We start from the raw sequence: 13,232 nt of genomic DNA on the forward strand, positions 1-13,232 counted from the left end.
TTTAAATTTCTTGTTTTTTTTCTCGGGGTAGTTTTAATGTTTAAAGAGTTTAATTTTTCTATTTATTTTAGCTATACTGCTATTTAAAAGACACTAGTCGCTTGATTTTTATTTAATAAATAAACTATTAAATTAATAAATAAAAAATTAATTAATAATAAAAATAAATAAATTTAAAAGTATAATAAATTGATAAAAATTTTTTTTTTAGAGTTTGTTAAATTTATTTTAAAGTTTATCAAAATTGTAATTTGAAAAAAAAATTTTCAGCTTTTTGGGACATTAAAAAATTAAATCGGTAACTAAATGCAAAATCTTATGCACAAGACAGCTTTGTCAGCGTTCACTTGTACTAGTATAAAAAATGCCTGAGGCAGAATATGTCAAATCCGCCTCATTGACGGAACAAACTTGAACAAAAGTTCTTATCTAAAAACTTATGCCAATTTTTAGATAAAAAACTAAATAATTGATAGGTATTAATATTAAAAATTCAAAATTTCCATTCAAAGATTTTTTATGAAAATTACATGAGCTACAAAATTCATTTCAATACATATGTGGAGAGAATTCCGAGTCTGATATGCTTACAGAGAATTTACAAGTCTAACATCGTGGCTCGTTCTCAAAATGAACAAAATTCGTGCATTACATACGCGGTCTTGCTCAGAGTATTATAAATTCAGACATGTGACATTTATTCTATTTTATTGAGATTTGTTTCTTTAACCATGATGTATAAAAATATTTTTTGTGAAAAAAAGAAGATAAAATTTATTTAAAAACTAATTTTTTGTTTTTTAAGTTTCAAGCTATTAAAATTATCAATTAAAAAAAAAAAAAAAAAAAAAAAAAAACGACTCATAAATTCTCAGCGAAGTGTAAATTCTGAGCCGTGATTATAAAAACGCCAGAATTATACATTAGTATCAAAAAGACAGGAGCGTAAAAAGTTTTATTTGATAACAAGTATGAAAAGAAAGGCGGTAATATTTTTAGCCATTTTTCTTGATGAAAAATAAAAATATGTTGTGTGCTCAGCGAAGGGTCGACAGGTAAAATCAACTTGTATACAGAAGGAGAGTAGAGAAAAAAAAAATATTAAAAAAAGTCTGACTTCCAATAAAAAGATTTCCAAGACAAGAGAATTGTATTATTTTTCCCTCTTTTTATCTTTATTTTTACTTTTTCAACTTCTGTCGCTTATTACTTAACTAACTTTTTTCATTTAACAAGATGGATTTTAGATTTTATTTTACTTTTAAGACACACGTATTTTTATTGACTGAAAAGTATAATAAAATATACTAGTTGCCTAACTTTTCTTTAAATGCCAGGCAAATTTCATGATTTAATTTATACTTAAGCTTCAGATTAACGTTAAAGTATTAAAAAGTTACAAGAATGAGAATTTTTTAATCAAGTAAAATTTCTTTTAAATATTAAATATTAAATCTTCCCTTTAAATATTTAAATCTCGCTAATTTGTCTGCTTTCCGAAGATATAATTTACAACATGCGTTGTAAATTTCATGACTTAATTTATAGGGGCGGGTGAGGCAAGACGGCCCACCTTAAAAATTGACCAAAAATTTATTTTTCCAATATTTTTTCATTATATTTTGGAGGTAGACCATCTTGCCCCAAAAAAAAAAAAAAAAAAAAAAAAAATTTTTTTGGAACTTTTGAAAAATTCCGGTGAATTGAGTCTAACTTGGACAAGAGTAAATCCACTTGATAGTAGAAAGCCACAAAAATAAAAACTGGCTTAGGTGGACCGTCTTGCCCCACCCTTCCCTACTCAAGCTTAAAATGAACTTTAAAGTAATAAAAAGTAACAATAATAATAATTTTTCAATCAAATAAAATTTCTTTTAAATATTAAATATTTAAATCTCGCTAATTTGTCTACTTTCCGAAGATATAATTTACAACATGAGTTAGAAGGAATCCCGACCGCCGTTAAGCGCTCTGTAATAACTAAACCCGGACGAAACTCTGTTGAATTTTCACCCGGGAGGAGATTTTTAAGGGTAATATATAGAGGTGATGTTGGCATCCGGAAATGAAGGGAAAATTAATTAGCATTAATTAATAAGGATTAAAACAAACAATTTAAATTTCGTTATCAACCGCGCGTATCTCCTGCTCTCTGCTCTAAGACCTTCGAGCTGAATTATTTCTCTACTTTTGCACTCCGAATTAGTGCTTTATAAAATGAATAATACAGTTCACACATACAACAGCTTTTATTTATGGAATAACAATGAAGAAATGGAAAAATAAATACACTGTGAGATAAATAATATAATACCTCATTTTTGGAAAGAACTTTACTAACAAAAGTCTAATAATCTATTTATTAAAAAAGTTTGTTGTCATTTCCAATTCAATTGGTTCGACCGCCTTTAACGAATCAAGTGCCCTTTTGCTAGGTCACGTGAATAACTTAACGTCCTTTAATTTTTATGGATGTTTTTAATTTTTTTGTTCAATCTAAAAATTAATTATCAGTTTTCAATTTAATTAACTCTTCTGTGCTCTATTTATAAAAATAATACTTGTTAATTAAATTCAATCATTTATAACTGGACGAAAATAATTTGGAGCATCGATAAAAATTATTGATAACGTTTATTTAATTTATTGGAATTTATTGAACAAAGAGAATCCCAAAAAAGAAATATATAATTAGTCTTTACGTACGGCATTGAATGTGCACAGTTGTATTGATTTAATTAACTTCTCGACAATCAAAGGCTCCTCGTGGTTCTGTCTTTTTAATACCTCGGATTGTGCTTCCCAGCAGAGATTAATTTAAGATTCTAATTGACTAAGATTTAATTTTGTCAACTGTAATTCCATGAAATCGTCAGTACTGAATAAAACAGCAAAATTTTAGATAAAGAGGGTTGGAAAATTTTTTTTTTACCGTTTAATTTTTTAAAAAAATTGCTTGTGGTAATATTTAATAAATTTAAACAACAGAAAAAGTGTAAGTGGTAATACGATTAGCAAACTTTGATAAAAGATTAAAAAAATAAATATAAAACGAATTCTAGAAGCTAAATTTGATAGCCACTACCAACAAAATTAATCCTGCAAGTAGCAAGTACGTGCTCTGTGGCCGATGATATCATCCCTTCGAGTTGAGAGCAGTCACACTTAATCAACAGAACGAAAAATTTCCACCGAATGATACTACTACGTTTAGCTTTCTATTGATTTTCCATTTTTTTTTTCCCCATATGAAACTCCCATTTGTATATTTTTCAGGAATCCTGAATTAAATATTTGTTTAAAATTTTTGAAGCTTACAATCGATCATAAATTTTTAGTTTTATAAAAAATAAGTCTAGAGAAATAACAAAAATAATTTAAATTTAAAATGGTGCATTAGTACCAAGAAGAATAAGTAATGGCTCATATAATACATAGAACCCGCATATTATGTTTGTATAAATTTAATGTAGAAGACAGATAAAGCTATTTGGCATTTGAAATGGAAGTAGTTTTTTTTATTTGCTGCGTATTCAACTTTAAATTGTAATTTTAAATTTCATGATTTTTAATTCTGAAGCAAATTAATTTATTTAAAATATTAGAAAATTTTTTCGGATCGAAAATTCGAAGTAAGAATTTTTTTTAGGCTTTGCTCAGTGTTATTTAATATTTTTTTGATCTTTGGAAGAAATTTAAGAGCTTTGTTTTTTAAAAAAAAACCTAAAAACGCCGCTCAAGAAAAATTAATTCCATAAAACGAGCAGTGAAGTCATTGAAGTTAACGATTCTGTAATAAAAATTCACTTTGTCGCAACTCTCGGGCTTTTAGCAAGAAAAAAATTCCATTAATATTCAAACTGAAGTCTTTTTTGGGATTTTTTTGACTAGTTTTGTAGACAATAGTCTTGACGGCAAACTTTTGGCAGCATGTGAGGAAAAAGTTTCTATAAATACACAATTCACAGGGATTTTTTGCTCGAACAACGCGCAACAAATCTACCTCTGGCTGTTGTCCGCAAAAATATAGTAATACATAATTGGGTTAAAGTACTTTGTGCTTTACCCTCTTTACTGAGAAATATAAAAAGTAACTTGATGTTTACTTTAAAATAAACTCTTGTTTAAAAATTTTTTGATACTTTGAAATTTAAAAAATGTTTGTTAAAAAATTATAAATAATAATTTAATCTTTTTTTTTTTTTTTGTGATAATTTTTACGAAACTTTTACGGTTTCATACACGCAAAAAATAAAATACAGATTGAAAATACTTATGAATTTTTATCCGTAATTTTGAACGAACGACAGCTTAATAAAAGTAACAAAAAATGACAAAAAGCGTTTTATAAGCTCAAAGCTTGTGTTCATCCAAACAAAATATAAAATACGACAAAATAATTGACAACGAGTACTTTTAAAGGCAGGTTGACTTGCAATAAAACTCAAATTTGCCTTCACATTTCCGAGAATGACAATAATTTGGACAGCGTTTTAACCTGGATCTTTTGAAGCGAGAAGAAAGCATATTGCTGTACTATTTATCAAGAATCTAATTAATTAAAGTTTGTATTAACTGTCCAAAGTTTCTATCACAGCTAACAATTCTGGGTGCACCACATGCTTCCAGGGAATCTTCACCTTCCCCTTCGCTGATTGTGTTCCAATCACAAGAATCACTTTAGCTCACTCAGCATCGGGTCCTTTGTACAACCCAACAAATATTTGTGACTATATACCCAACAGAAGTAATTTAACGCTAGATATCTTGAGTTTTATTTAATATAGCTTTATTTATTAATGCTCTTAGAGCTCTCACACCGATTTTTGGAGCTTTACATGCCTCATGATCATCCTTAATTTTACTAAAATTCTTAACATATCCTCTAGCACTTTATTAAATTCAGTCTTCTTTTTATATCACTCACAATTATTTATAAACGAGGTCAACCCCATTTTGGGTCACAAAAAATTAACATTAAAATTTTTTTTTTAAATGTTAAGATAAAAAATGTCGTGAGAAGAAAAAATAAAAATTTCTATAGTTTTTTTTTCTTTTAAAAGTTGGAAAAAATATTAGCTTTCATAATTTTTATTCATCCTTATTATTTTGGTAAAAGCATGAAGCTTTTTATATTCTTCGATTTAGTTTCTCATAATTCTAAAGTTCGGAAACTAGATCGAGCGCATCCTAATCCAATAGCTTCACTTTGTTACTTTAAATTAATTCACGATCGATCTTTATTAGTTTATTTGTTTGAGAAACATTAAATGAATGAATTTTAATTTGACAACTCTGAAAACTAAATCTAGTTAGTGCATCTACATCATCCATTGATCGATTCATCCATTATTAGCAATCACCATGGAAGTCAACATTGTCTCTTTGATTATATCATGAATATTGAATTGATTATTATGTCTATTGATCGACAAAATTTGATTGATACCTCGTATTTGAATATTATTCCTTATCCCGAGCTTGAAAAATGATTTATGTTAATGCTATTCAACAATTTAACTTTTTAAAAAATTAATTTCTTCTCACAACAATTTCAAATAAATTTTTTTTCTTATTTTTTTTACTGGTCGATGTGTTATCAAAAATATATAGAGTAAAATTGCAAGACCTTCAAAAAGTTAGTAAGAAGGACAATACGTAACGAACAAAGGCGTATGTTGATAAACCCTCCCAATTCATATGGAAGGAAAGCCTGACAATAGTGAGGTAAAGTGATATTATACAAGTCTAAGATTTTTTTTTTTTCCGTGTAGAGCCGTACATATCGTTTTAACCGGTCCTTTGCACGGCGTTTTGAGGAATAAATCCCAAAGGTAATTTAGTTTTCTACGAAAATCGTCAAGCGTTTTCGTTGTAACATTTTATAAATGTAAATGCTACCTATAAAGCGGGAAGCGCTCCTATTTTAGCGTACGATAGGATCGTCGAAATGGAGAAAAAAGGGAGAAGAAGAAATATTCTCATCTTTTCAATGGGAGTTTATAGATAAGTTTAAAAAAATTCTTAACTATTTTCGTTATCAATAATTTTTTTTTTTTTCACATTTTTTCACGATTCAAACACTATTTCTTCTTTTGAATAGTCAATTAGCTTAACATAAAAATAATTAAACGAGTCTACTTAAAGATCATTTTGTTAATTTTTTCATTAAAAATTTCCTTTTCTATTTTTTTTTTTAATTAACAGAACTAAAGACCTTGAAGTAAAAATAAAATAAGAAGGAAATATTATTACATTATAAATTATTTCATTTTTAAATCAATAAGGTTTCTTCTCAGTGTACTTTCCCAGATAAAATGACTTACGACTATTTCAAGATGTTCATGCAGTAACAAATGGAATTATAAGAAGACTCAAATAACATCAAACTCCCACGCACAGAAGAAAATAAGGTATAATCATCCCTCCAGCGGAAACAGAGATTATTTTCAACTCGTTAACTCACATTAATCTCGAACTAGCTAGTTCTTATGTACTTGATGTTGAGTTGGCATTGGAAATAGTAGATTTTATGAGGATAATGCACGAAATATAATAAATCATTTTAACTTTTATGATATTTACATAAATTGAACCGATTTTATTCTGGCTGTAAATTTGCGCAATTATTCATATTATTATACAACACAAATATCGATTTAGGTCACAGCAAAAAAAAAAAAAAAACAGTGAGAATAATTTGATTTATCAATTTATTCTGTCACTTATGAAAACTAAAAAATTTTTCTTCTTTTGTAAATTAATTTTACAGTTGGAGTAAAAATTAAAGCATATATTTCAATAAAATATTTTTTCTTCCTTTTTTTTTTTTATTTTTTGAACACTAAAAAATTTTTATATTAAATATTTAATACTTTTTTGTGTTAATTTAACACAAATAATCTTAAATTTACCCATCAAAATTTTAAATATTTAAGAAAAAAATTTTTTGACGCAAAATTTTTTACTGTGAAGGAAAATTTTGAGCTCCAAAGACAATTTTATTATATTAAATTAATATCGGAATTGATTAAATGTGGTTTTGACATATATATGAATATAGAATATCTAGACTATGATTATTTGTGATAAGCAAATAGTTATAATTACCTTTGGTCGCACGACTGTGTGTTTAATAAAAGAAAGTAAAATTCCCAGTGGAGAAAGAGCGTATATATATCTATATATATGTACCTTTGGTACTTGTTATTCATTAAATTTTCTATGTATTTCACCGGTGATGATTACCTCATAGCTCATAGCAAGATTGATCAAACGCGTATGTTCCATTCATGTGTACGGCATTCTCACTTATTACATGCATATCTTTCGTTCGATATTTATGTTTGCTTAGTTCATGTTCATACAAATGTCAATTTTACTTTTAAGGCACGTCAGGTGGATACTTAACTTTGTAAGAACTATTTTTTACTCACTAGCTTTGTACAGTAAAAAAAAAAAAAAATTAATTTGGATCAAAAGAAAAATTACTTGTAAATTTCTTTAAAATTATTTTCTTAATAATATATAAAATTTTTATGTTTAAGTTGTGATAAAAAATCTAAAGATTAATTTTAAGGAACATTACATACGTAATAACAGATTAAATCCAAGGAAACTACAGAATTAATCGTACTTAGCGATTACTTAATTGAACCACGTTTCTATCCTTTGTTAAGCCTTAATTCGGCAATGAAATAATTGTTAATTACCAAGTACTATCACTCCCTTTCTCCGTGCATTTAATTTATTACTTAATCGAACCAACTTAATATATGCTGCGTTTAAGGAGATAATTAAAAATTAGATCATCGCTTGAAAAAGTGAATGATTCGATCGATTTTTAAAAGAATAAGAATATTTTTAATTTTTATTAATAAAAAATTTAAATTCTGCTTTTTTAATCATTTCTTCTGTTTGAAAAATCAAAAAAAAATTTTTTAATTAAATAATAGTGATAAAATAATACTTTTTAAAAATTTTTCTGAAAATACTAACGTTACAAATTCAAAAAACTCTGTTTTGGATAAATTAATTATTTAATAAAAATTATCACTATTTTTCAAATTAAACTTAATAAATCTTTTGAAAAATGTTTAATTATTTTTTTTATCAAAAATTTAACTCTCGAAGAATATCTTTCAAAAATAACACAACCATTATACCTATTTTTGGAATGTGAAACGATAATATCAAGAAATAATTTTGAGTAACGACATTGTTAACTTTTTTTTTTCCTCTCGGTTTTTTCTTTCATTTAAGCTTTGATCGAGGTCGGTGTAATGATTTATGACAAAGCCCGTGGGCCATCAACGTCCGAATGATGCTTTCGACTTTGACAATCAATATCTCATAAGCCAACTTTTGTGCGGATGTTAAATAGACAGCAGTTTTCAAAAGCTTTACGACTTTTTGAAAGAAATTATTCATTTTTTTATGGAAAAAAAATTTTTGTGACTGTCTATTTACGTGAATTTCACTCGATAAAACCATACAGAGAAGTCTAGTTAATTGTTTCTGTCGGTTAGAATTAACTAGTGGAATTAACCTGCCATTAGGCAGACGATTTATTTTATTTACAGTACTGTATAATTTTGAATTAAAAAAAAAAATAAATTTATGTTTTATCGACAACTGATATTCCTGTTTATATATTCTCAAAAGTTACTTTTGAAAAATTTTAAGCCATAAATTAAAAAAAAATTGACAATTTATTTTTAGGTTGAGATAAAAAAAAATGTTCTAAGATTACGCATTTTTCATGAAGAACTGTAACATGAAGAATTTAGTTAAATAAAAAATGGTCGGTGTCACGACCTCAGTGATTTGACATGAACTACCCTACATAAAAGAAAAAAAGTGAAATTTCACTCCTGTTTCTTTTATTCATGAAGAAAAAGATTTTTGTCCTGTTATTGAGGGATACCCTTCTATCGGTCACATTATCTCATTCTTAAAACAGAATAAGCACTTAAAAAGTATTAAATATATAGAATAAAAATAAAAGCAAAAAACTCGCAATTTTTGCCAGCTTTAAAAATTTTTTATTGAATAATGTATTTTCTTAACTATTAAAATTTTTAAAGATATAAGCTCATCCTGATATTACACTCGTCAAGAGCTTTCATTTGAGTACCCACATGCATTTTTAATATTTTTCATATATACATATATATAATATATATAAATATATGAAAAATTCATGTGGGTACTTAAATGAAAGCTCTTGATGAGTGTAACATCGGGATGAGCTTATATTTTTAAATATGTTTATAATTCACGAGATACAAGGTCATTTTTTAATTATGTATCTAGAGATACTATCCACAACATTCTATTAATAATATAGAATTAAAAAAAAAAAAAAAAATAACAATTCATTCATAAATAAATTTCAATTTTTTTTAATAATAAAAAAAAATTTTAATATTTATAAATAAAATTCTGAAATAGAATTTGTGTGGGATACAAAATCTATAATAAATATCAATAGATTAAATTTTTAATCTTCTAAGATGAGTCATTAGTAAATATAACTTTTTCTTGTTTAATAAAAAATGTTTATTTCATGAAATGATCAATCATATTAAATAAAATATTTTGCCAACTGGCATTAAAACCATTTCACTTGTCAAAAGTTCAGTTTACTAAATTTTATACCGTAAATATTACGATGAATTTTAAAAATACAATCTTTGACTTTATCTTACTTTACATTTTCATTATTGTATCATAAATCGGAGCGAAATGATTACTTTAATTTTATTATTCATATTTATTCAACATTAAAAATTCAATAAAGAATTTTTCCTGCAAAAAAAATTAATTCGTAAAAAAAAAGACCTTTAATTTATTCGAGATTTGTAATTCTGGATTTGCGAAAAAAAAAAAAAAAAAAAAAAAAAAAAAAAAAAGAAGATAACACCGGAAGAAAATATTTATATTATTATTAGACGTCAGCTTAAATGAAATCTATCTTGATCCTTCGACAATAAATTTTTATAATAATCGTTACTACCGGAATTTATCCAGAGTCATTACACCGGGGTATGTATTGTGTTCACAGAATAAAAAAGAAAATAAAAAAAAAGTAAAAGAAAATAGAAAGAACACTACATGAGAAAGTTAAACGCATGCGTCGCGACGTCGCTTATTTCATCTTCGAGGCGTCGCAAAGCTCATATTAACCACATTCGACGGTCGCACTCGGAGCGGAAATCATCTGTCGATATTTAACCGCGTGATATAATTTATTTCAAAATTTTTATTTTCATTCCAATATTTATTAGTGAGCAACTTGTAATAAGAAACTCAATAAAAACAATAAAATAAAAATTTAGTGACTAGTGTTGACCCTCGAAAAAATTTTAAATGATAAGAAACATATTTTTAAAAATATATATTTATAAAATTGAAGCGCGCGATAGATTTTTAGTTAGTACTGATGAATACAGTTAATAAAAAAGTTTTAAACTCTTTATAGCTTTACTAGATAAAAAGTTGTAAAAATGTCAAGAATAAATCTGCAATATTTACATAAATTTACATAAAAAATTTGTATACACAAATATGTATATAAATTGCATGACAGGTTCATCAATATTTAAAAAAAATGAATTTAACAAACGAAACATACTCTCAAAACATCTCGATGTTTCAATGCGGTCCAGGCTTAGACCACTTTCATCAGGAGTATGTGAAAATGCACGGATGGTTAAGCTTGCTAGTTTGCATCTTCGGTTCAATTGCCAATACCTTGAATATTATGGTCTTGACTCGTCGTGAAATGATTTCTCCGACAAATTACATTTTAACTGGATTGGCTGTTGCTGACTTGCTAGTTATGCTGGAGTACATTCCATACGCGAGTCATATGTACTTGTACCACAGACCAAGAAAAGACATGTACACATACGGGTGGGCTGTATTTGTGCTAGTTCACTCTATTTTCACCCAAATATTCCACACAATATCCATCGGGCTGACAGTAACATTGGCAATTTGGAGATTCATTGCAATAGCTTATCCTCGAAGTAACACTGAATGGTGTAGCACCAAAAGAACAGTATTAACTATATTAGGAACTTATTTAATTTGCCCGTTAATTTGTCTGCCGGTTTACTTCACAACGAAAGTCCGATCCACTCAGGAGTTGTTTGATCCAAATGATAATTTAACAAATTCAAGTTTGTACAATTCAACTGAATTAAGAGTTAATCAGACACTGTGGTTCGTTGATTTGAGTGACACGATGAAGGCCAATAGTCTGCTTAATTTACTTAATTTTTGCATGTACAGTGTTGTGATCAAACTGATACCTTGTATCGCACTGACCATTTTGAGTCTTCGGCTGATCAAGGCGCTTATGGATACTAAGAAAAGAAGAAAGCTCCTGATAAACGCGACTTTAGTGAGAAAAACTGACGACAAAGTGCGCGATAGCTCGTGTGACATTAAAAAGAGTAAAAAAAAATCAGCTAAAGCTATTGATAAACAAAGACAAACTGACAGAACTACCAAGATGCTATTAGCTGTATTACTTCTCTTTTTACTTACGGAGTTTCCACAGGGAGTACTTGGCTTACTTAGCGTTATATTGGGTTCAGGTTTTTTTCGTACATGTTATGTTAAGCTCGGTGAGTTTGCTTTATATTTACTTGTTTGTGTATAAATTTAAAAGAAAATACACTTAGGGATACATTTTTATTCACTACTCGAGGTATTTTTCTCTGCATTCATTATGTCGCTCTTTCTTTTTACTTACCGCTGGGAAAATTCAAACTCTTCACAAGTATCAAAATTTATTAGTTAAAGAGCGATTTTTAAAAATTTATTTATTTAAAAAAATTTTACTTTGAGATTTTTTGACCTATCGTTTTTCAAATTAAAGTAAAATCACCCTCAGGATCAAAAAGCTCCGTCGATTGCGGCTAAGTTGACTCCTTCAAGATATATCGCTGCTGTCATAATAAACTAAAATAATGTGTTTTGTCCTTTTATATCTAAAAGTTATAAAACAAAACAAAAATAAGATTGACCACGACGGCTTATCTTAAAAATACATCTGCCTGTCTGTTATTGATCTTTCCGAGCTCAAAAATGTATACAAGCGCTTATTTTAGCGATTTAAAACCTCCAAGACAAACTGGCATTAAAATTTTTCTATTTTCCTGCCAGAGCCCGCACAAGTTCACCGTAATCGGATAAATGTTTGATTTGCGAAGTATTATCCATTAAAATTACATTTAAAAATAATTTATCGAAATTTTGGCAAAGTGTTTTAGCTTATGGCTTTTGTTTTTATTATTATTATAAAATACTTGAAGAAAAAGTTAAAATCAAATTCTGAAGACTATCGCTTCGTCGGAAAACAGGAGAACTTAGCTGGCACAAGTGCTTTAAGATTAAATTATATGTAAAGTAAAAAGTTTTACAACGTATCATAATCTCGTTATGTGAATTCACTTTAAAATATTTTAAGAGTCCATTTTTAAAGGCTAAAAGAATTTTTGAAATAATTTTACACTTTATTTTTGAGGATCTGTAATCATTTATAAAAGCTCGGATAATTTGTCATTGAAATGAAGAAAGTTTATGATAAGAGTCTTCAATCATCATGCATTAAATTTTGTCGGCAACATTTCATTGCTGAGTCAGAAATTAAGGGGGAAGAAAAACGGTGCGTTGTTACGTTATCTTGAATTATTTAACGCCCTGCTCTCTTACTCGGGCTACAGTTTAATTACCGTTTTTTTTTTTTTTTTTCCATGACACAATCATCAACCACAATAATATCTAAAAATATTTTTATTAAAGGTCAACGATATACAGTATGGTGAATTTATTCAGAAAAATTTTCTATGAATTTTCTATAAATTTTTTTTACGAAAAAGTCAAAGTTACTTTTTATCGTATTTTTAGTCACGGATTTTATTTTAATTTTAAATCCTAAAAGTATTTTAAGAAACATTTTTCGCATTGTGAAAAATCCAGCTATAAAAGCTCGCTAGAAAATAAAATTGAATTTACACTGTTCAGAAATTCGACGCGTTGAGTTATCAATTTAGTGCTTACTTTTCTACGCTTTCATACTTTTTTTTTTTTTTTCTGTGAACTTACTTATGAACTACCGTGACGTATTGTTGGAAAAGCTGTGAAAAAAAAGCCGGGAGAGGACTCAGGTGCGATGAAGCGAAACCCTCAAAAAACACCATTTACGTTTCACAACAGTA

The 13,232-nt window shown here is 27.5% G+C and overlaps 1 protein-coding gene across 4 annotated transcripts in view; it reads left to right on the plus strand.

Annotated features, from left to right (window-relative positions):
• Positions 1-13,232, plus strand: part of LOC141524291 (G-protein coupled receptor dmsr-1) — a 64,257-nt gene that overhangs the window by 33,537 nt on the left and 17,488 nt on the right. The window contains exon 1 of one of the 4 annotated variants that reach the window (XM_074238095.1): positions 9,793-11,636. The exons of the other annotated variants lie outside the window; for them this stretch is intronic. Within the exon in view, the coding sequence (XP_074094196.1) occupies positions 10,613-11,636 (1,024 nt within the window). The 5' untranslated portion in view covers positions 9,793-10,612. Of the gene's footprint in view, positions 1-9,792; positions 11,637-13,232 lie in introns of those variants that run through there. 4 annotated transcript variants of the gene reach the window in all.

The sequence above is a fragment of the Cotesia typhae genome, unplaced genomic scaffold, assembly GCF_013202065.1.
Source record: "Cotesia typhae breed Kobodo isofemale line unplaced genomic scaffold, CoteBio_Ctyphae contig_22, whole genome shotgun sequence".
NCBI classification, from domain to species: Eukaryota; Metazoa; Arthropoda; class Insecta; order Hymenoptera; family Braconidae; genus Cotesia; species Cotesia typhae.